Raw genomic sequence first — 23,816 nt, forward strand, 5'->3', positions numbered from 1 at the left:
TTGTTCATATATAGCTTTGCTTTGCAGCAACGCTCTCCCTCAACATCACCTCATTCATTGAAATTCCCCTCAGTTTAGTGTGTGAATGAGGCATTCTGAATATCCATGGTGACCACACTGCAGAGTCTGTGGAGTTTGCATAGAAATGAGAAGTAAGAATGAAAGAGAGGAGGGCAAGGCACTGCGCACACACTCTCTTTTCTCTCTCTGCAGTGTGCCAGAAAGCGCAAACATTCCCACGTGATGATGGAGTTTGCTCCCTCCCTCACTGAGCGCACAATAGCGCGCTGGTTTACCTCCACGCGCAGTCTAAACTCGGTCAGGACTCTGGTCTAGTTTCAGGAAACTTTCCACCTTTAAGACGCGTTTAGGGGACCGGCACTCTGTGGAATACCGTCTCTTTTCAGCTTCCTTCTTGCACACAATGGAGGAGTAAACTCTTTCTTTTTTTCTTCAAATGGGAATTACATGTGCGCGTGAAACTTTGGCTCGCTTTTCTCCTCAGTGACTCTCGGACCTTTTTTCGCCCGAAACATGCCGGAGCGAATAAGCATTTCGGACTTTGTGGTCCTGACAAACGAGGATTTATCTTCGCCGGCGACTTCGAGTTTTCAGTCCAAAATGAGCGACTGCCGGAACACAGTTTCAGCCGTGGAAGAGGTGAGAGAAAGGAGGGAGGGCAATACAGAGAGACATTCACCTTTGTCTGTTGTTTACCTGTTCATATAACATATGCAGAGCCCCGGCTGAAGAAGGGCTGCACACGTAAAAGTAATTTCATTCCCAATGCTAAAAACAACGGGATAATTTGCAGAGGAGCAAGTGCAAGGTGTAATCAGCACAATCTAGTGTTGGAACATATTTTGTATAGAAATCCATGTCTGGTGTGTGCTGATTTTTGGGCGACCTGGGTTCTTTTAACAGCGGTTACAACGTGATGTTCAGTAGGTCTAGTACTGAACTGGACAAGTTTGCAGGCCATGAATATTTTGGACCATTTTAATAAAAGCTGAGGCATATAAACTGGTGTGTGGCTTTGCACTGCTTGTCAGTGTTCTGTGTGTGAAGGGTGCTGCACTTGCACGATCTTCAGGAAAGGCTGGATGGAAGCATTCATAGTGACTCAATGCAGGCTGGCCCGGTTCAGCAGAAAAGTAAAGGTTGCATGAGGTAATGTGGGATACAGAGGGTTTACTTTGACTTGTCTTCTGTCTCACGGGAGTCAGACTGAGAGAGGATACACACAGTACACACACATGGCACAGCAGGCATGCCAAAAAGGAGTGTGGCTGTTTGTCAGAATAAGGTATTGCTTTTTTGTATGTATTCACACATGTTTGACCATGTTTGTGAGCTTGTCTCTGAAGGCCAGTTTCTAGATTGTGTCTGTTTGAACTGGTAATTTGCCTCAAAGCTTGTTTGAGATCACTGTGTGTGTGTATGTGTGTGTGCGCGCGCGGCATTGTTTGTTTGAAATCTGTTCTCCCTAAGCTCCCCGGGCAAAGGAGGAAACAGAGGGAGGCAGCCATGAACTCTGCCATAAAACAAATAATCCAAGTGTGCACACAAATCTATCTGTCCTTGTATGTCTTTTTGTGACAAAAACATTATGATTCACTGTTCTACTGCAACCCACATTAATTTGAATCTCCACCAAACTGGAGATAATATTTCTGAAGTTAGATAGTGTGGGATGGAATGCGATGGTTATTCGACAGCAGTAACTCAGTCTAAAGCGATAATTCAGTCCAAATTTTGTCCAAATATGTCCTTGATATTACATGACGGAATCCAATTGACACATTACCCATTGGTATATTAAAAAGCCTAAAAAGCTTTTGTTGGCTAGAAACTGTGACAATTGAACAGAAATGGAGAGTCCAGGCTTTATAAACAGAGCAGTTTTAGGCAGCTGTCTGATGTATTTATCTTGGGCTGATGTCTTTATTTATGGCCATGACACACTGGAAAATACATAGCTGGAATAGCTGCTGTGGGGAGGATCATGGTGGAATCCAACACATGTGCAGACAGACAGACAGACAGGCACACAGACAAACAGCCAGACACACAGATGCAATAGTCCCTTTATAGATAGATCTATGGTTATTATGTTTAGTCTGGTCAGCAGGGACAAGCCTGATTAATGGCTAGGGTAATGTGTGGGCATTTGTGTGGTTTACAGCAGCAGTCAGAGAGACAGAGACACCATTTACCCACGTACACACTCGGCTTCTTGTTACTTATTACTCCTGATGAGAGACTACAATAAACAGGGAAAGAGAGGGATAAGGAATGGTTTCATTTCCTACAGGTATGAGTTACAGTGAGCTTTATGTCACTCCCAGCAATGCTTTTTAAAGAACAGATCTAAAGCTTTCTCATGTTTTACACGTAGAGTCAGCAGGTGTACACAATCCTGTTTTCAGCCACAAAAAGGCACCGTAAAAGACTGTAGTTTCTCAATATCACCACACTTATGGTTGGAGCTCCATGCTCTCTCCACAAAGGATATGTGTGTTATTCTTTGATAGCTTGTCTGTCTCGACCGATGGATAGGTTGTCTGTCTGTCTGCCTGTGTCTGTGTACACAGATTTATTTCACAAAATTCAACAAAAGCAACCTGTTTCATTAACCTGTACCAGCATGTTTCCACTGTTTATCCCGTCTGCCAACCAACTTACCAAGCAGAGGAAACTACAGCAACAGTAGCAACTCCCATCTCCAGTCTCCACTAAATCACTTTCCCATTCATTGTACACAACACCCACACCACCTTTTAATTAGTGAACTAACACTTAGGGAGTGGATTTAACCAGGAAGGTCTGGGGTGTGTAAACAACATCATCTAACAAGGCAGAGTCTCTGTTAAGTCTAGATTACTGGCTCATTAAAGCTATATCTGGTGACACGTAGGTGGAGTGCCATGTGTATGACGTGGTGAGACAAGGGGCCTGCGTGAGGAGAATAAACAGGATGTAGTTCAAACCTTGTTGGTTGGGAAGAGATTGATTTTCCAAATACAGTGAAGCCAGTTGACTATTTGCATTTACTCTACATCATGTGTCACAGTTATGGGAAGGGTTTTTTTTCTGCAGAAAAACCCCAGTCTGGTTTTAATGTGGGAAAGTGTTTCAACCTGAAAAGGGGCAGTCACTCAGACAGGTAAAGTAAATGCAGTGATGTCATTCGGGACTCTACGTGACGGTGCAAGACAAGTGATTGCTTTGCTGGCGAGTGCTGACTCACCTGTTCATCTTAGTGTCAGACACCGTGAGAAAAATCAGGCAGAACTGAACACACACACAACTTACCCAATATAAGCTTAAAGTTTACGGTAGGTTTGAAAGATTGTAACCCCTGCTTAATTATAATTTGACTATTTTGCAAAATAACGAGCAGGACTACAGTATGGCAATACTGAATTTACAGGATTTTTGCATCAGTTAAGTATTTTGCTTAAACTCATTTATTTAGTTCATCAGACTAGCCAAAAATATGCCAGTATATGTCCAGAACATACATCAGAATATTGCACATCCTTAGAATGTTGAGATTGTCAAGTGATATTCTTGATTTTTCATTTCACACACCTGTCTTTTTCTCGCTGTTTTATCACAGACTCTGGAGATGGACCACACAACTCTGCACAGGATGAAGAAGATGATCAAAGCCATACACACAACTGGACTCTGTAAGTGCCACTGTGTCACCTTCTATAGTTTCATTCCCACAATACATTATTAGTTTGAGAAAATAATCTCAGCTCAGAGTCTGCCTCCTAGTTTTTTGAGAGGTTTCAATCATATCGCTCTTCATCAGTGGATGAAGTTGTCATGGAGATGATTTGGATAGCATACAAGCTCAGTAGCCGTTTCATCCATAGTGCTCTGAGGGCTTATCATCCATGTTAGCTTAAAGTTAAGCATGAAAGCTCCCTCTTGACTTTGGAAAATAGTAGTTTGACAAGAACTCAACGTCCATTTCCTAACCGTCTCCAGAGCTTTCATCAGCACGTGGACTATGTGATATGGTTGGAAGCTCCGGAAAAAATAGTAGGCGAATTTCTTTCATCATAAGAAGTGACAGCACCAAAGTATGTTAGCTCAGCAGTCAGTTTTTAGATAAAGGTCAGCCTCTGTTGTGACAGGATGAGCTGTTCAGTGCATAGGGGGGCCTCCACATAATTCACTGTACAATCCTGCTTCAGATGACATCATCAGGCTCATGTGGGCAGTGGTGTTTATGAGTGAGGCCCCTTGTAATGAGACCAGGGTGCGTAGGATGTTGGGTGATTGTGTTTATATCCACACAGAGTGTATGCTTTTGTGGTGTATGTATGTGTGTCTGTGTTAAGGTAAATGGTATTTGCGGTTTCTGCAACAGTTCACAGTGACCTAACAGATCCACGGGGTCACTAAGTTAACGTTTTGTGAGTGCATGTCATGTAGTTCTGTGTCACCTTAACTCAGGATTTCGGCATTCGTAAGATGTGAGTGTTCACCTCAAAAATGAGCGGGAGAAAAAAAAAGGAACTGCATAACATATCCTGAAGTTGTTTGTCTGAACTCACTTACAAGCCTGCTTCCCATTTAGAGACTTCAACTCATAGTTTTTAGTAAAAGTGAGTCAGAGATGCAGCTGCCCAGAATTTTGCAACCAGATACGGTCAGCGGCGCTGTAGCATCTGCAGAGAAGTGCTCCATGATTGTTCCGTATTCACTCTCCTTCTCTATTTCTTACTCTATATCTAAGTAAAATCATATGGGTTGTTTCAGCACTGTGACAATGGTAGGCCCCGTCCCCTTTCTTTCATAATGTTGTTGAACCCCTTAATCAGTCCTGATGGTAATCGTGGATTGATAGTCTGACTCACCACACATTAAGACACAGTCATACACCCACAACTCCCCCATGCTGGTCTGATGGCCACAAATACAAAAACACACACACATAGTGAGAAGTTCTCATCTTTAGTTCTCGATTCCCATAAACTGCAAAGTATTATTTTTCTGCCAAGATGCTGAGGCCTGTGAGTCTGTGTGTGTTCTGGCAGAGGAGCAAAAGAGTTGAGCTGCTCTGCTGGTATCTGGCAGTTAAAGGTCAGCTGTAAAATCATCCTCTGAGCTCCTCTGTGACTCAGCTGTTTGTTGTTTGATAAATGCATGCATGTTGTTTGTTATAATATTTTTTTAACGACCATGCAGCCACAGCAGCTCAGTTTTCCTTCTCCATTTGGTCCTGTCTCCTCCGTCCTGCAGTGTCTCTGCATTCTTTCCTTGATTCCAAATTTTGCTGTCATACAAAATGTTCCATTTTTGTTTTGCAGTCTGTTAGTAAAACTGTGTCTGTCTCCCAGCTACGGTCAGTTGATCATTTTATATTTTTTCCTTGAACTGGAAACTGGAGCAGAAGAGATGAACTTATGATATTCTTTCTGCTTTTGTCTGTTTAGTCTACTTTGGGAACTTCTGCAGATGTCTGGTCCATATGTTCCCTTTCTACTTTGTTTGTTTACAACCACCAACAAATGGGATGTTTCTGTATGACTGTGATGAATAGGCATTTAGGTGTAATTGTCCATCAGGTGCCCATCTTTGTTGACTGAAAATAATGATTTCCATGTCTTGAATTTTTGACTTGTGTTTATTTGATGTCCTCATCTAAGCCCTGCTTTCACATATCTTTAGCATAAAACCTTGTTTAGTACAATGTAAACCGAAGTGGTTCCAGTCAGAGCTCAGATTCTTTTCCATTAGACTTTTTCCACGTAAACTCAACAAACTGAGAGCCCACTAAGGTCATGACCCTTTGGAAAGTGACCTTTAAGCCCAAGAGAAACATGGGTCTCTATATGTGTGCCTGTCTCCTGCTTTAGGGTGGAAACCGGTACTAATTTGTCCCACATGCTTGTCTCGTTAAGTTAATCTTCCATCTTCAGATTTTCTTCTCATGTAACTTAGGTCTGAGTCACTTTTACCTATTGATGTCCGTGCTCACTTGGCGTGCACATGTTGTTTTTCAGCCCATGTGGACAACAAGGAGCAGTATATTGAGGTGCTGGAGAACCTGGGGAATAGCCACCTGACCCAGGACAACAACGAAGTCTCCACAGGTTTCCTCAACCTGGCTGTGTTCACCAGAGAGGTCACATCTCTCTTCAAAAATCTGGTGAGGAAAGAGTACAAGAGTGCAGAAGAAAAGGAGAACAGAAAGGGGGGGGGGTTCCTCAAATTAGCTGTCTTTAATAGACAGTTCAAACCACACTCAAAATCCACCGAGGACTGAGGGAAGAGAGGTGGAAAATACAGAAAAAGCAAAAAGAGAAGCTTGTCGCTACATGGCTTCAAACCCTGAAATGATGGCATGATCTCGAAGATCTAAGAAGAAGTAAAAGAGCTAAATTTAGATTAGCATTATGTGAACAGCATCAGGTGGCAGAACCCTAAATGATTATTAAGATTAATTAAGATGTTTGGTGTGTGTTTGTGTTTATTGTACCAGAGCAAAAAGTGCATGTGAGTGTGGAGGAAACAGGGTTTCAACAGCTGCAAAATATGGGGCAGTCCAAAACCCTCCCACTGATAGTTTCTATGGCGATGATAATTCATCCCAGACCTCCATGAATGAGTAAGCACACACACACACTGTCTGATACACTTACTCCCATGTGTCAGTCAAGGCCTCACAGGGGAGACAGGGCCTTATAGATGTGAAAAGGAAGTAGATCCAGAAGACTAACAACAGGGTGATTTAAGGAGTTAAACTGCAAAATCAACCTGAGCGTGTCCTTTAATGCCAAGTGTGAGTGATTATATGTTAGTCCCACTGTCTCAGTGTGTGCATACAGGCATTCATGCATCGGTCCATGTCATCTATACACGAGTTGATGCATGTGTTGACACTGGGAGCTGGTATTTTCCTTTGTCAGAGCTTCATGCATTAACTATTAGTTACCTCACCTTCTGGATGCCAACCAAAACAATCCCACCAGTCTCCAGGCCTTTGTGTCAATATATCAAGGTCATCCAATGGAAGCAGTCGGCTTATGGAAGCGGTGTGACATTATTTATGTTAAAAGAAGGGAGCAGTTTCATTGTAATCCACCAGGATCCATGGAAAGGCTGCAGTGACATTTACAAATTGAAACTGTGGTAAACTTAACACGTGTGAAGGAGCTGAATAATGTATGTAGCCATACTGCATGCCAAAATAAAAATATGATGTAATTTTATGTTCGAATTAGTGATAATTATGCCTTAGTGTAAAGAGAAAAGTTGAGGCTGTGCTGGTTGTAGTATGATTCATTCTCACTAGATTCATGATAGAGTTCGTCTTAACTACAGAAAAACCTCAAATTAATCTCAGCTTCCACTTGAACACAAACACTTCATTAAAGTCATTGCATCATGCTCCCCCTTTGATCCAAAAATCTTAATGTTACAGATGATTGTCCACTGTTTTCTTTTGATGCGTCACCAGCTGAAAATGACTGAATCACCATGTTTTTAGGATTATCCACACTCATTCCCAGAAATATAAGTCCATAGGGAAATACAGGAAGAGTGTGTAGAACTGTGAGTGTGCACTTGTGAACTTGTGAACTTGTGTGCATGTGGGTTGTTGCTCATACTGCAGGAGAGGGGGGCCGTCTGTAATGTTATGCTGAATATTTTCGACTTTCTTTACTCATTTCCTCTGCTCTTACTCGTTTCAGGTACAAAACCTCAATAACATCATGGCGTTTCCTTTGGAAAATGTTCTGAAGTCAGAGCTCCGGGACAGCAGACTAGTGAGTCTATATTTTGTTACTTATTTATAAAATACTAATTAAACTTATGCTGGATAAGCTGGTATACACATGAAAAGAAGTAATACTGAATTATAACAACATAACCATATCAGTCAGACACTTGCTCATTTTGTATGAATCAACAAACAGGGCTATGTTATGATATGATATGTTCAAAATGACGTGATTTAAAGCTCCAGCAGACAGAGATCTATGTTTGTAGATGTTGACCTGTCTGTCCAAAATGATTGAAAAATCATTGTAAACTCATTTGTAGGCTGGATTTCCTCTTTAATCAGATAATGCTGTCTGCGTTGTAGACGCAGCTGAGCCCACTGAGATGTTGGATGAGATGAGGCTGTTTATGCAGATTAATGAGTAAGATTGAGCTGTGCTCCAATACTGAACCCATCTGTCTTGGCCAGTGTCTGACCTTTTGATTTGCCATGCCAACAGACTAGTTAGTAATAACAGGCTAATGCCTCTGTAAGCTCCTGTCACTGCCCTGCCTTTTAAGCAGCTGATCTGACAGCTGAACATTGCTTCACTGTAACTGTGAAGGAAGGCAAAGTGCTACTGAAATCCTGTTCAACCAGATTGCAGACTAGTTACCTTAATGTGAGTAATCATGTCTCTGCATCAACTGTCTGGCTCTACCCACTGAGATAATTACCAGTAAATCTGCACTGTAAAATACTGATTCACATAACCGTGTGCAGATTGTTAACCTATTGTGGGTGGGGGGAGCGGGATTTATTGATCATGTAAACACTACTGTCTGGCTATAGGAAAATATACAGCAACCTTACACTGGTGGCATAAAAACATTTCTTCTCTCTCTTTGTTTCTTACGCAGGAGCTCAAGAAACAGATGGAGAAGAGCTGGAAGGAGTATGACATAAAAATGTAATTGACATTTTTTAATGTGTGACTATCATGTGTGATCATAGTCCAGTTCTTTATCCTTAAGCATCATTGCTTTTACCGGAAATATGAAGCTGAAGCCTGAGATCAATGTTATTGCCTAAGAAGAATCCCATCACACGTTTGTGGTTCTATTTCTAGGTTGAAGAAGAAACAGCAGAGATTAATGTGATGATAGTTCATTCCCCATTCAGATTTATTCAGATAAATAAAATCAAATTCACTCAGGTAAATTAAATTGAGTTAAATTAATTTAAATTTAATTAGATTAAATTGAGTTGAATTAATTGAAATAAATAAAATGAAATTGTCTAGAAAATTAAAAAAAAGAAAGAGAGATTCCTTCATTTGTAGTTAGATTAAATTAAACTGAGGCACTTGCACTTTGCAGTCTTCATTTGATTCTGATGGTGGTTTTAAGTGTTTTATAATATATGGAGATTTCAACTCTCCCTTACTGACTTTAAATCAACACACACACACAAGGAAGGTGAATGACTTACTAGAAAAATTCCCTCAGTTTGTGGCACAAACAAAGAGCTCACTTTAAATGCTCAAACAGTTAATCATTACAGAAAAAGAACTGATCAGACAGATGGCAAAAAAAATTGTGACAACATGGTTACAAGTGAATAAGGACTACATTCCTTATTGCTTTCTCTCTCTCTCTCTCTCTCTCTCTCTCTCTCTCTCTCTCTCTCTCTCTCTCTCTCTCTCTCTCTCTCTCTCTCTCTCTCTCTCTCCCTCATTCTATCAGAGGGAAGCTAGAAAAGGAGAAGAAGGAGAAGACCAGGCAGCTGGGGCTGATCAGGATGGAGGGATTAGACGGCGGGGAAGACATGGAGAGAGAGAGGAGGTCCTTTCAGCTGCAAATGTGTGAGGTGGGGATCAGTGCCAGTCAAAACACCAGGCGCAGACACCTTTCACATACCTGAGGTGGGCTTGATTTAGTTCACATGGGTGGCCTGCCTTGCAGATTCCATATTACATCCATGGTCCACTGGATGGCCAAGGTCGATCCCTTTTGTGTCTGTAATTTTTATGATGGAAAAAATGTGTTTTAGAAAGTCAAACATCAATTTAATTGGTTGAGTCTTGCAGAGTTGCAGTAGAGTAGGATATTGGAGAGTGCAGTTCAGAGGCAGCTGAAACTGCTTCGTGACCCACACCTGAAAGCCAAATTGGGGGAAATTCTTGTAAAATGTGCTGACAGCCCTGTTTTCATACAGGTGGTGTAGTCTCAGTCATGTGTGCATATGTAGCTGCAGAAAACTGAGAAAAAGTCGTCTAATCCTGACTGAGACCAGCTGTTGAGACAAAAAGGAGAGGAGGGGTAAAATGGAATTTCCACTTGTTGCAAGCCTCTCCACCCCTCTGTCTCTCTGTTTCTGTCTGTCTTTCCCCCTGCATACATACAAAAACTCTTAAAAACCCTGTACTTTGCTGTCAGTTTTTTCCTCTGCCTTTTAAAACATGAATTTAGACTTAGATTCGTCCGAAATTATTCACAGTAAACGCTGCTCTGTGTCTGTGTTTTTCATACTTTTTGAACAAAGACTTTTTCTAGTTTACAAGGTTCGCTGACTGGCTGGAGTGTTGAAATAAGGCGCGTGATCTTTGAGATAATATGGAGCAGTGTCCTAGGAAGCAAGCAGCCACATACTAGCAAACATGCTCAAAACAGGATATAAAAGATGTGTAGTCTTAAATTATGGGTGCTGAAAACGGTGGCTTTATTTGTTACCTCATTGTCACAGTCAGGCTTCATGTTTTTGTGGATCCAGAAAAACGTTCTGTGTTTATGCTTTCAGTATCTTTTGAAGATCCAGGAGTTGAAGGTGCGTCAAGGCCCTGATCTTCTCCAGAGTCTTATCAAATATTTCCAGGCCCAGCTCAGGTCAGTCTCAGCCAACATCACCTTTTTGTGTCAAAGCCATTTTGTTCTAGATGAGAAATAAGCACAAAGTTTTACTGGCATAAGAAGAAGATAAATTTGATTTCTACCTGAGGGTTTAGTGAAGGATTTTGCATTATATGTGAGGTTCTTTGGTTTTCACTTCCTTTTGCAAGCTATTACTGGTGTTAACCATTTACTCATTTTATTATACCAAAGGTTTTATATGGGAGCAGAGCTGCTTATACAGCTTCAGCATGTGATGTTTTAGTTGGTGCAAACTGGCATGTGTGTGTACAAGTGCCATCATGACTCAGCACTTGTTCTTTTTCTGATTGCAGTTTCTTTCAGGATGGGCTGAAAGCTGCAGAGAATCTCGCCCCCTTTATCGAGAAGCTTGCTGCTTCTGTGCACACGGTTTGTCTGTCTACCTGCAATATATCAGTCAATGTTTATGGGGGTAAAAAAAAAACATTTTGATGTTATCATACCTCCTATCCACCCCTACACATTTTTTTCCATTTGTCATCGGTTGGTCAGTCACAGCAAAAGGTAAAACTGTACATTAGGAGACACTTACAGTAAAGCTCTTACTGTAGATCACATGGTGTTTTAGTACCTCTTATTGCACTATTTCACTCTTTCACAACAGCCAAAACCTCAGCCCCCCCCCCCCCCCCCCCCCCCCCCCCCCTGCTCTAAAACTTCCCCTCAAGCTGAACCCACAGTCACAGACTGTTATTGGAGTCTGTTCCCAGAAATGCTTCCCCTGTTTCCAAAGGATGAAACAGAAAGCATCCCTCATTTTAATTCTTTCCCTGCTGTGCACCTATTCCTCTGACCACTCTGACTGGTTTCCAGTCTGCACAAAATTTGCCTTCTTCCCCTTTCTGGATAGAGCACTGGAAACAGACTGTTAACTGTGATACTGGGAACGTTAGATGTTTTTCTGGTTCTTCATGGGCAGAGCAGAGACCCGCTCAGACATGCCAGACCTCAGCCTCAAGAAGGAAATTCAGTCAGAATCAGTTAAACAAACTTATGCTGCATTCATGACTGTTCATTCTGCTTCTGAATATAAAAAACACATTCTCCTAGGACAACACACCCCAGTACTGAGCTCTGTTCTACATTATTTAGGCCATTACACAAAGCTCTGATGTACTGTCATTCCACACCCAGTTCTAGGAATAAACCAAAATATGAGCTAATGAACTCAGAGAGAACACAAAGCATATTGTAGTTTCAATGAATTATATTCTTTTATTAACTCAGTTGAATAAACTGACTTTTATGGTGTGTGTATTGTAGGTGCGTTTGGACCAGGACGAGGAAGTAAAGCAACTCACTCAGTTGCGGGATTCTCTCAGATTACTTCTCCAAGTGGAGGGAAAAGAAGTATGCTTATTCTTAATGTATCATTATTATTTTACTCATTACATATAACCAAAGTACCTTGTGTTGGAATAGTGTGAGTCAGTGTGTGTCTGCGTGTAAACAAAACGTGTGCTTTAAAGAATCCAGCAGCAGATGGCTTCAATTGGTAGTCGATATTATCAGATTACTTTGTCTTACCACAGTGGTTTTACATTGTTTTAAATTTCATGATCTCATGATGAGCACAGCTTGCTTGAGACCTTTGAGGTAAAGTACTAAATCCCTGTTTGTATCCCAGGAGTACCTGAACAGGAAGAACTCTGGCAATGGGTATAGCATCCACCAACCACAAGGCAACAAGAAGTATGGAACAGAGAAATCTGGCTTTCTGCTCAAGAAGAGTGACGGGTGTGTAAAAGCATTAGTTATAGTGTCCGTTTCTGATTAGCTTTTAGGTTACAAGCAGCTTTAAACCAAATTTTGGTTGGTTTAAACCAGTTTCTAAAATGTGTTCTGTAATGTTTAATACTAGTCACATACATAGTAACATTGATACATACCATAAACTATTAAAAACTGGCCATTTAATGTGTTAACTAACCAATTATTCTTTTTTTAATATTTAAAATTTTAGTAATTTTAGGTTATGTAGAACCTGAGGGTGTTTAAGGTGTTCATATTAAAACAAATTGTAACATTTATAAAGGAATAAACACTGCGCAGTAATACTGTTGCCAGCAGCAGTGATTGAAGCCACGTAAAGAGTAAGCAAGAAAGGCATGGAGAGAGAAAGGGGAACTCAGACTTTGTCTGCCCCAGCTGGTCTTCATTATTGTGAGTTGAAGATTCAAGCAGGGGCCCCTTCTGTGGAACTTATTGGCCGACTGGCTAACTGAGCAGATCCAACTTTTGCGTCATGCACACACACATATTTACACGCATGCACACACACACACACACACACACAGTTCTAGATTACTGTGTGATAAGGAGAGAGGATGTGGTTCAGTAGGGCAAATGTGAGACAGGAGGAGAGTAAACTTTCCTCTGGCCACTGACAAAAAATGGGAAACGTTCTCAGGCATTTTACCTGATTCAATCAAGATAATGAAAGCAAGATGGAAACACTGTGAACAGAAGTAAGTTGGGCCAGCGCAGCGTGTGGGTCATCATTACTCAAACCAAGGGCACATGTTGACTGCCTGCTCAAAAACCAATAATAGTAGGATGTGTATGAAATATATTTGTTTCATTTTTTTTTTCTCAAGTTGTGCATTTTTTTGTTGACATTTCATGCTACAGGATCAGGAAGGTGTGGCAGAAGAGAAAGTGTGGAGTCAAATTTGGCTGCTTGACCATTTCCCACAGTACGGTGAGGACACATGGACACATGAAAACTGTGATGAAGCATAATTCAATTAGAATTATGTCTAATTTTTTTTAACATATACTGACAAAAGCATGTGTCTGACTTCAGATCAATCGCCCGCCTGCCAAGCTGAACCTACTGACTTGTCAGGTGCGACCAAACCCAGAGGACAGGAGGACCTTTGACCTTGTCACTCGTAGGTTCATTCCTAAGCTTTGACCTTTACACTTTACCCTCAACATATCATCATTATAGACTTTAAAGAGTCATCTGCTGTGCAGCTGTGTGAAAGTATGCCTATTTGGTCTCCACATTAATAGAAACTGAGATCAAAACACATTTTACTTGGAATAATGCCAGAGATTCCTTCTGATTAATCTGTACTGTTTGACGTGAAGCAGATGATTGTGTGCGACATGTTTGTTTTATGCCAGTTCAAGAAATGCAGCTTTTGTTTCCACAACCGTGTCTCAACATTTAAACCTTCTTCACTCCACCTTGTATTGCGTAATTTATTTTTTCAAAATCAACTGACGATATTTAACTACCACGTCTTTCTCTCCATAGATAATCGGACATACCATTTCCAGGCAGAAGATGAGCAGGAATGTGTGATGTAAGTATTGAAACTACTGTGGGCTGCATTTTAGCTTTATTCACTTCCATATCCCGTGTATTTTCTCATTGTGTAAGCAAGTTGGTACATGTCACATGTCATGTCTCTTCTTTCTAAGACTGCACTTAGAAAGATGAGAGGTGTACTATAAGGGAGGAATTAATCAGAAGAATAAAGGTTGTTTAGTAAAGTGCTATAAAGAGAACAAGCAAGGCTGACACTGGACAAAAAGGGAGAGAAACTAAAGGAAAAACTGTCCTCTAGGAGCCCCTAGCCCAGCTGGTGTTGGGTGGGACTTTTCTTTCTAGCCACAGACAGCAAGCAAGGGAACTTTGTATGTTGTGATGTGGTGTTGGACAGGGTTGCATGTGGGATTTTCTGTCCCCTGCCCTTCCCTTGTGTGTGGGCCTGCAGGCAGATTCTTTGATGTGATGTGCTGTGTGAGTTTAGGGACAGAGGGAAATGGAAATGGTTTGTAGGGAAAAGTACCAGAGCTTCAGAAATGAAAGACATGCGGTTCCGTATGAGTCTGGGTGGTAGGGAACTGATGAAACTGAGAAAGTGAGTGTGATGATGACTTATCACTATTCAACTCAGCAAAAAAGCACATGCAAAAACACATGGTGGAATACTTTTGATCTTCAGGGGACAAAACTGAACTGATCAATCCTTTAGTTTCACTTGGTGCAACAGCCTCTATGTGAACTCTGTTTTCCATTTATGTTTGTCCTTCAGCTGGGTGTCAGTGCTACAGAATAGTAAGGAGGAGGCCCTGAACACAGCGCTGGGAGGAGACCAGCTCCACCTCCAGGACAGCGGGCTCCAGGAACTTTCTCGAGCCATCATTGCTGAGCTTCGACACATGCCTGGCAATGAGGCCTGTGCTGACTGTGGGGCCCCAGGTCAGTCAGTCATCGCTGTTGATGATAATTGCAGAATTGAATGTGGAAATCTATTCTCTGAGCATGACATGATTCATAACCAACAACATATATCATTTTGATCTGTGTCATGTCCTCTAACAGTCTGTTTGTTTGTTTGTTTGTTTGTTTTTAACTCTGTGTTTCTCAGATCCAACATGGCTGTCAACCAATCTGGGCATCCTGACCTGTATAGAGTGCTCTGGGATCCACAGAGAGCTGGGTGTCCACTACTCCAGGATCCAGTCTCTCACTCTGGACCTACTGAGCACGTCTGAGCTCCTGGTACTAAATGCACACTTGAAAACACTTAGTACATACAAAAACAGACACAATCCTTATGGATTTTCTGTTGTCAGGATTTCCTAATTGCAGACATTATGTAAGCGTCTGCCTCTCATTGAATTACCTTCATATCACATCTCTGTGACTGCGTTGTTTCATTCCAGTTGGCTGTCAGTATTGGCAACACCAGATTCAATGACATCATGGAGGCAGTCCTTCCAAATGACTCTGTCAAACCACTGCCACAAAGTGATATGTGAGTCCCTGATTTCATTTTAACCAAAAATCTGATTGTTCAAAAGGCATTTTTTTATTTGATGTATTTTCTTTTTCATTTAACTGTTCTCGTCCTGTACAACCAGGAATGCCAGAAAGGAGTACATTGTGGCGAAGTATGCTGAGCGTCGGTACGTCCTACGCAGAGAAGACGCAGATCCCGGCCGGCTGTATGACGCCGTGAGGAGTCGTGACCTCCCTTCTCTTCTGCAGCTCTACGCTGAGGGAGCTGACCTGACCAAACCACTCACACTGCCTGATGGACAGGTGAAGATAATTTACAGCCACAAGTGGATTTCCACACCTGCATTTCTGCCAGAAATGTATCCTGTTAGGGTGGGAATGAACGTTATAAACCCATGTAATATCGTGACAAATTGAAACCCTTAACATTCCCACAGATGTCATGCATTTAGGGCGAATGACAGCTACATCCTGACAAGGCCGCCCACCCGGCTTGCTTAAAGCTACACGCACATTTGTGAGATGCTTCAGAAAGTTATTAACTTCTCCCTGTCACTGTAGAACTGTGGCTAAAAATAGAATCAAGTCCCCATACTGTAAAAAAAAAAAAAATGTCACGACATACAGTGCTACAGTACTAACAGTATGTGAAGCATGTGTTAATTGTCCCCTTGTGTGCATGGTTCATGTGGGTGGGTAGTCAGAGACGCTCCCATCTCTTTTGGCCTCTAATCCAGTCTTTCACTCCCTTTTTCTCTCCTCATCCTCTCATCTGTGTTTCCCTTGCTCGCTTTCTTGTCTGTAATCATATTCTTCCCTCCCATCATACACTTCCTGCTCAGCATAAGCAGTGTGTGTAATATCGCTGACTTCACTGTGTGCGTATGTGAGTGTGCGTGTGTTTGTTTGTGTTGGTTGGCTCTCGTTTATTGTTTCAGCTTTTAGGTCAGAGATCACGTCTCTTAAGAGCAAGCGAGACAAGCTCATTGAATTACACATAGCACGTCTCTGTCTTTCCTAAGCCTCTCTTTTTGCACTTCACATAAACAAATAATTCTTAAAGCTGCAGGGTTGTTTTCACTTTTTAACACAGATACAAATGAGTTGTCGCACAGTCAACGTCTGGCACGAGCTTCACTGGTATTCTGCTAACATGTATTTAGACCTGATTGTTAGATACAAAATGCAGCGACTTGATGCCACTGACTGACGGCAAACTTAACGTAAAGGTTATGTGTCGATGTAAAATCTCTTGAGGGTCAACAATATGGCCTAATTTGTATTCTTTTTTTCCTGTTTAAGGGGATCAAAGAGACAGCTCTTCATCTTGCTGTGCGTCTGGAGGAAAAAAGCTCTCTGGCGCTGGTGGATTTCCTCTGCCAGAACAGGTCAAACACAGACAAATAGTCAAGTACGATTTGTATCTCCTCAGTATGCAGAGGATTAAGCTCTTGATCAGTTTTGTTTAACACCATCTGTCTATACTGTATGGTCACTCTACAGCAACTGTCTGGAGAAGAGAACAGCAGAAGGAAACACAGCTCTGCATTACAGCGTCCTATATCACAAGCCTGAGTCTCTCAAGTTACTGCTAAAAGCAAAGGCAGCCCTACACACAGGTGCATTTTACTGTATTTGCTCTATCTTTTCTTTCAACCAATGCAATCAGTGAATACTTAAACCATTTTTTTTTTAACATCTCCAACAGTGAACTCAGCAGGAGAGACGGCCCTCGATACTGCTAGGAGGCTACAGCACACACAATGTGTCGATCTGGTAAGACCTCACTCCCCTCTCTTTTTATTTGACTGAAGTTTTTAATTTGTATTTTTAAAGAACACACACGGTGAGGAGGCAAGTTCAACCAAGGAATCAAGTTGCAACATTAAAATGTCTACCAGAAAGTCAGCTCCAGAAACAAAACGAGACAACTTCCACAGCTGGAAATACTACCTTAAAATAACTCCCTGTGCAGCAAAGCTCAGCTAAGGACTCACTCCCAGGACAAGGAATCTTATCCTCATCAAGTCCCACTGTGTCTCATTTATAAACTGGTTTTATTTTCTTACCGGCCATCTGCCCTGCTGAATCAGACCTGCCTTGTGTAATATCCTGTTTGATTGTGCACATCCCTGTTTTGCAGGCTTGCTGTTTAAAAATCAAAAAAGGTTACATCCGAAAGGTGTTTCAAAATTCTCTCCTTTTACTCACTGGCAGCATTAATTTCAAGTTGATTTGAGGTGACCTCTTTTGATCTTTGATCTGCATTTAAATGTGGGTTGGCTCTGAATCCAGGAGAGTTTTCTTTCAGTTGTGTCATTTAATCGCCGTAGCTCTGTACTCATTGTTTTTTGGTTTCAGTTTTTGAAACATTAGCTGAATACACCGGTAGGAGTGATTGCCTGAGTAAAAAGGGATTTCTACTGAATTTTACTCCTGTCCTTATCCCTTTCCCTCCCTTTTTTATTTTATTATTACTTTATTTTCTATTTTCATTGATCCTTTATATTAATCCTAAAAACTGCTTGACCGTTTGCGTAGAATCAAATATACTTACCCATACTTCACAACCAAGAACAGCTAAGAAGCAGAAACTAAAGCAGAAAAGGAGTTGAAATATAGTAGGGCTGATAGAGCCAAGCACACAGTTACCACACCATAGCTGATCCCAACTTTTAAGTGTGTTTTACTAGAAAAGTGTATGAGTATTCTGAGTGTTTGTGCTCCTGTGTGTGTGTGTTTTAGTTGGAGCTGGCCCAGAGTGGGAAGTTTAACTCTCAGATCCATGTGGAGTTCACGTGGGAGACTCCATCTCAGGAGCTCTATGACAGTGAGGATGACCTGGATGAAAGGGTAAACAACACACACAGCCACCTGGCCAGGCTCATAACTGACTGCCAAAAAAGCCTTTAAAAAGTTAGGAGAACCTTACAGGGGTTTTCCACTGCACTCTACTAATGTGGAAAAGATGATAAAATGGAATTAACCAAAGAAAGCTGAATAGAAATTACAGAAATTAACCTTGTGCTCCTTTACACTTATTTCCAGGTGAGCCCATTACCCAAAAACCGTTCTCCATTGCCCTCCAATGGAGGTAATGGAACCTCCTTTGCCCGCTGGAGTGTGGCTAATTCTGGAACTGGTAGCAGGCCTTGTCAGACTTATGAGAATATAGATTTCCTGTACAGAAATCCTCCTGCCAACAGTGCCCCCTCTGGAGCATCAGGGCCACCGCCACTTCCAGCTAAATCCATTCAGAGAGGTGAGCTGCTGTATGAGGTTTGTCTCCTTTTTTTAAAAAAATGCCTTAACTACTCTTGCCACAATGCAGATATTAAAGTTATCTAATGCATAGGCACAGCTTGCTTAGCTCAGAAGGGCTGTAATACAGTAAATTGAAGGGGCACAGCGGTTAATTCATTATCTTTCTACCCAGTCACATTATCCATCTCACATTTTAAACAGCTTAGATTTGACTTCATTTTCTTCCCCTCCAAAGGTCGCTCAGACCCCCAGATTTCAGTCACAACACAGGAAGGAAACCCCATTCCAAGACGTTGCTCTAACCCGGCCTCCCACTCCTCAAGTCCCCAGACACAGGCAAGACACCGCCCTCCTTCACCCAACACAGAGAACCAATGCCAAGGTGGGAGACCCCCTAGGTCTCCGCACGGACATGGAGGTCTGTTTAGGGGACAGAAGCAGACCTGTGAGGGCCATCCTGGTGCTAGTTCTGGGTCTCAAAGCAGTGCCATGCTGACATCCTCTCAGAATCACATAGGTCCTGTCAGGTAAGACAGCACTGTTACAGCTAGTTTACACATTTCTATTGACACACTTTTGTAAACATGATAGTGTCAGGTGTCAAGCTAATGCCATGTCTAAAAATAAAAATTTAAATGCCACTGTCTTTTAAAACTATCCTTAGGACAAGCTTTAATACTGCACTTATTAAAATGACTATTCATCTGTCCTCAGTTTTGATGTATTCAAAAATAAATCCACATAACGAAGGTCTTGATTGATCAGTTAAATTTCATGTCATTTCTGCATCATTTTCCAGTTCAGAGAAGACCACGTCATATCGTCGGACCAGCAGTGGAGGAGGCAACCAGGGGAAATGTGGTGCGTTGTCTCCGAGCTGTGTGGGCAGCCAGGAGGAACTGTATTGCAGTTTATTGGGGAATAATCCAGGCCTGACCCCAGCTCCTGCCCCAGCCCCGTCATCATCGCCTACCGTGACCTGTGCTCATCGACCTCGCAGGAACGCAATGGTACAGCCACATAGAAACATCTATTATATTTAGCCAGTAGCTTAAGTCCTCCATGTTACAGTCTTCAATTTCAGAGGACTTTTTTTCTCTAGAGAATCAGAAAAGGCCTTTGAAATTTCACAGTCAATATAACCTTGCTGGTGGTACACTGAAAATACATGTCTCCTCCAGGTTTCTGGCAGCAGGCCACATCAGAAGCGTGTCAGGGCTTTAGTGGACTGCCGAGCAGTGAGTTCAGAGCAGCTTGCCTTTTTCAAAGATGAGATCATTGTGGTCACGGCCACTAATGACCCCCACTGGTGGGTAAGTGCAACTACAACTTAATTTCATTTCAGTCACTTATCAATCTTAATTGCAATTTCAAGGAATTCACAGGAACCTGTGAAGTGAAATATATAGAGCATGAAATTTCAAAACATCATAAATGTGTTATTCCTTATCCAAACAGGTTGGTCACATAGAGGGGGAGCCATCCAGGAGCGGGACCTTTCCTGTCAACTACGTACACAAACTGACAGACTGAAGAACAAGGAAACATATCCTGTTTTGTTACTTACTAGAGGAACTGAAACAACATGGGATGTTTACTGGAACTATATTATTATCGCACAGTGGATTTTATTGACAGGAGAGGACAATGTTATTCTCCTGGATCCAGCTCAAACAAACTGTGAATAATTCCACATAACGATGTACTGGCCAAGGATACCTGAGGATATAAAAGAAACTGTTTTAAGGATGGTGCCTTTTAACATTTACTTATCCCGGAAATAACAAGGGAGCATAAGGATTTCACGGCCCTATAAAATATTTTATTTCAAAGACATTATTTTCCCCTGTTGGTCTGTCCTTGGTTTTCTAACTGCTACATGTTTTTGTCTAAAACCACAAACCACTATTAATAGCTATGAAACTGCTCTGTCCATTTAACCATTAATTACGCACTATGTTTACGCAAATGTTTAAGTTCAAGGATTAATACCTTGAGGCAAAACTTACCTGCAGGGCAATACCCTTTAGGCACTTTAAACTCATTAAGACTAAACCTTCAGAAGAGTTGGCAGAGCTGTAAGCATGTACTTAGCCAGCTGCTGTATATGGATTTAGCTGCTTTGTGTTCTGTATGGAAACTGTCCAGTCTTTTAAATCACAGCACACTGAGAGATTGGATTTGAGGTTCAAACCTGCCCAGCGTCTGTTGCAGCCTGCCGTGGGACTCTTAAAGTGGCTTTGTGGCTGCCAGCCTGTCTCCAACAAAACGCCAGGCGTCTGGGCTGCCCAAGGAGAGATCTGAAACTTTAGCTCAGCCAGCTTCACTCTGGGCACAGCCCACTGCTTCCACGGAGAGAGGATCCAGTTTCTTCTGGCTCCAGGCATCTGTCTCTGGAGAACCTGGTATAACAACGGTGAGTTAGGGAAAAAAAAACTCTCTCTGTTCTACCAGGAAAAGGCACTTAAAGAGGGCTTGTTAATAACAGCCCTCCACTGCAGTAATTTGTTCACAGAACACAAAGTCACTTACTGTAGGCACGTGTGTATCACATCAGATATACACAAGCTCACTTGCACTTACTGTACACGCAGTTTAGCTTCCAGGGGTTAGAAACCTTTAGGGAAGAAAGGAGAGTTGGGAGTGGGACAGGTGTAGAACCAGTAACAAACACCCAAATGTAACACATTTCACAGCAATTTCATACAATTTGTTGTACATGTCTAAAAATGTCCACCGATGTGTATAGTGTATATCACTTTTTCTAATCTCTTTTGCATTATAAACATTTGTATCATTACACAGTGTTGCTTCATGTTGCTGATTTGATGTCCTCTTTTCTGTTTTGTTAGTTGTCTAAATGGCTGTCAGAGAAAAGGAAGGGAACAGTTGCATAAGTAGTGTTCAGAAAGGAATCTGTTCCACTGAAGTGAAAGCAAACACAGTGATAGGAGGCCAGGTAGCAGGTGTTCACTTTGTTTTAATCATTCCTGAGTTTAAATAAACTGGTGAGGCATCTGTCTCCTTGTCACTGTTTCTGCTAATTTTGATGTTAATCAAAATTAGCTCATTTTGGTGAGTAAATTTGCAAAATACACAGGCATTTCTGATGAAGTACCATACACTTTTTTGTAGTGTCGATTAGGTCATATCTCGGTCATATCTTTATGTATCTGGCACAAGTCGAATGGTCTAATGTAGTATGACTGGCTTAAAGCCAGAGAGCTAATGCAGACCAGAGGTTCTAAGTCCTTTTTGTTCTGTACAACCACACATTGCTTTAATTATTTAGTCGTGATGGGTAGATGAGGCGTCATGAAGCATTTCGACACATTGCCAAACTGTATTGATACTGTGCCGATACTGTGTCACTGAGTACTGACACCTGCTGGACCTTAAAAATCCCTACAGGCAACCTAGTTGACAGACTCAACTTACACTGCTTTGATGACCTAGTATATTCAAGAATATAATTTAAGTCATTGTATTTTATATTGTATTATTTCATATCTCCATTTAAATTTGAAATGTCTTTGATATTTTTAGATACAGTCAATAAATAATGTGAACATGTATCATAACTTGAAAATCTAAGTGAACGTGTTGTGAATGAGGATGCTTGTGGACTGGGATTTTTTTTTACAAATTTTTATTCCATAATTCTTGATGAATTTGACAATGAACCGCAAAAGATGAGACATTCTTTTGGCAGATGCATCCCGTTGACCTATGCACTTCCTTATAAACACAGTTTGGCGCATCAGTGTCATTTTGAAACAGTTCCCGTATCAGTCAAAAAAATTACTTTCTTTGGCCGATTTTGACGCCTTACTATACTATGACGTTTTTTATCACATTTTGAGGCGAAAAAAAAAACGGACTTTTTTTGGCTGATTTTGACGCCTTCCTATACTATGACGTTTTTTTATGACATTTTGAGGTCGAAAAAAATTTTGACTTTTTTTGTCCGATTTTGACGCCTTACTATACTATGACGTTTTTGGCACATTTTGAAGTCAAAAAATTTTTTGACTTTTTTTGTCCGATTTTGACACCTTACTATACTATGACGTTTTTTATGACATTTTGAGGTCGAAAAAATTTTGACTTTTTTTGGCCGAAAAAAACGCCTTACTATACTATGATGTTTTTTATGACTTTTGGAGGTCGAAAAAAATTTGGACTTTTTTTGTCCGATTTTGACGCCTTACTATACTATGACGTTTTTTATGACATTTTGAGGTCGAAAAAAATTTTGACTTTTTTGGCCGAAAAAAACGCCTTACTATACTATGACGTTTTTTATGACTTTTGGAGGTCGAAAAAAATGTTGACTTTTTTTGTCCGATTTTGACGCCTTACTATACTATGACGTTTTTTATGACTTTTGGAGGTCGAAAAAAATGTTGACTTTTTTTGTCCGATTTTGACGCCTTACTATACTATGACGTTTTTTATGACATTTTGAGTTCGAAAAAAATGTTGACTTTTTTGGCCGAAAAAAACGCCTTACTATACTATGACGTTTTTTATGACTTTTGGAGGTCGAAAAAAATTTTGACTTTTTTTGTCCGATTTTGACGCCTTACTATACTATGACGTTTTTTATGACTTTTGGAGGTCGAAAAATTTTTTGACTTTTTTTGGCCGAAAAAAACGCCTTACTATACTATGACGTTTTTTATGACTTTTGGAGGTGGAAAAATTTTTTGACTTTTTTTGGCCGAAAAAAACGCCTTACTATACTATGACGTTTTTTATGACTTTTGGAGGTCGAAAAAAATGTTGACTTTTTTTGGCCGAAAAAAACGCCTTACTATACTATGACGTTTTTTTATGACTTTTGGAGGTGGAAAAAAATTTTGACTTTTTTTGGCCGAAAAAAACGCCTTACTATACTATGACGTTTTTTATGACTTTTTGAGGTCGAAAAAAATGTTGACTTTTTTTGGCCGAAAAAAACGCCTTACTATACTATGACGTTTTTTATGACTTTTGGAGGTCTAAAAAAATTTGGACTTTTTTTGGCCGATTTTGACGCCTTACTATACTATGACGTTTTTTATGACTTTTGGAGGTCAAAAAAAATTTTGACTTTTTTTGGCCGATTTTGACGCCTTACTATACTATGACG

At 41.0% G+C, this 23,816-nt stretch overlaps 1 protein-coding gene across 3 annotated transcripts; it reads left to right on the forward strand.

Moving 5' to 3' along the window:
* The first annotated feature begins 308 nt into the window (after positions 1-308).
* asap3 (ArfGAP with SH3 domain, ankyrin repeat and PH domain 3) lies at positions 309-21,702 on the forward strand. Of its 3 annotated transcripts, none has more exons than XM_041060671.1 (26): positions 309-660; positions 3,623-3,695; positions 6,027-6,172; positions 7,719-7,793; positions 8,650-8,699; positions 9,475-9,598; positions 10,529-10,614; positions 10,953-11,028; positions 11,923-12,009; positions 12,287-12,396; positions 13,291-13,360; positions 13,466-13,553; positions 13,925-13,973; positions 14,709-14,875; positions 15,045-15,178; positions 15,343-15,434; positions 15,541-15,790; positions 16,721-16,806; positions 16,922-17,037; positions 17,127-17,194; positions 18,164-18,271; positions 18,467-18,680; positions 18,918-19,209; positions 19,482-19,692; positions 19,864-19,995; positions 20,141-21,702. In XM_041060671.1, the coding sequence occupies exons 1-26, from the start codon at positions 535-537 to the stop codon at positions 20,213-20,215; spliced, it is 3,105 nt and encodes a 1,034-aa protein (XP_040916605.1). In that variant the 5' UTR covers positions 309-534; the 3' UTR covers positions 20,216-21,702. The 3 variants fall into 3 exon arrangements, with proteins under 3 accessions (XP_040916605.1, XP_040916607.1, XP_040916608.1); XM_041060673.1 differs by having other exon boundaries at positions 19,864-19,991; XM_041060674.1 differs by having other exon boundaries at positions 15,541-15,721.
* Positions 21,703-23,816: the final 2,114 nt, after the last annotated feature.

Source organism: Toxotes jaculatrix, chromosome 17 (genome assembly GCF_017976425.1).
Source record: "Toxotes jaculatrix isolate fToxJac2 chromosome 17, fToxJac2.pri, whole genome shotgun sequence".
Taxonomy (NCBI): domain Eukaryota; kingdom Metazoa; phylum Chordata; class Actinopteri; family Toxotidae; genus Toxotes; species Toxotes jaculatrix.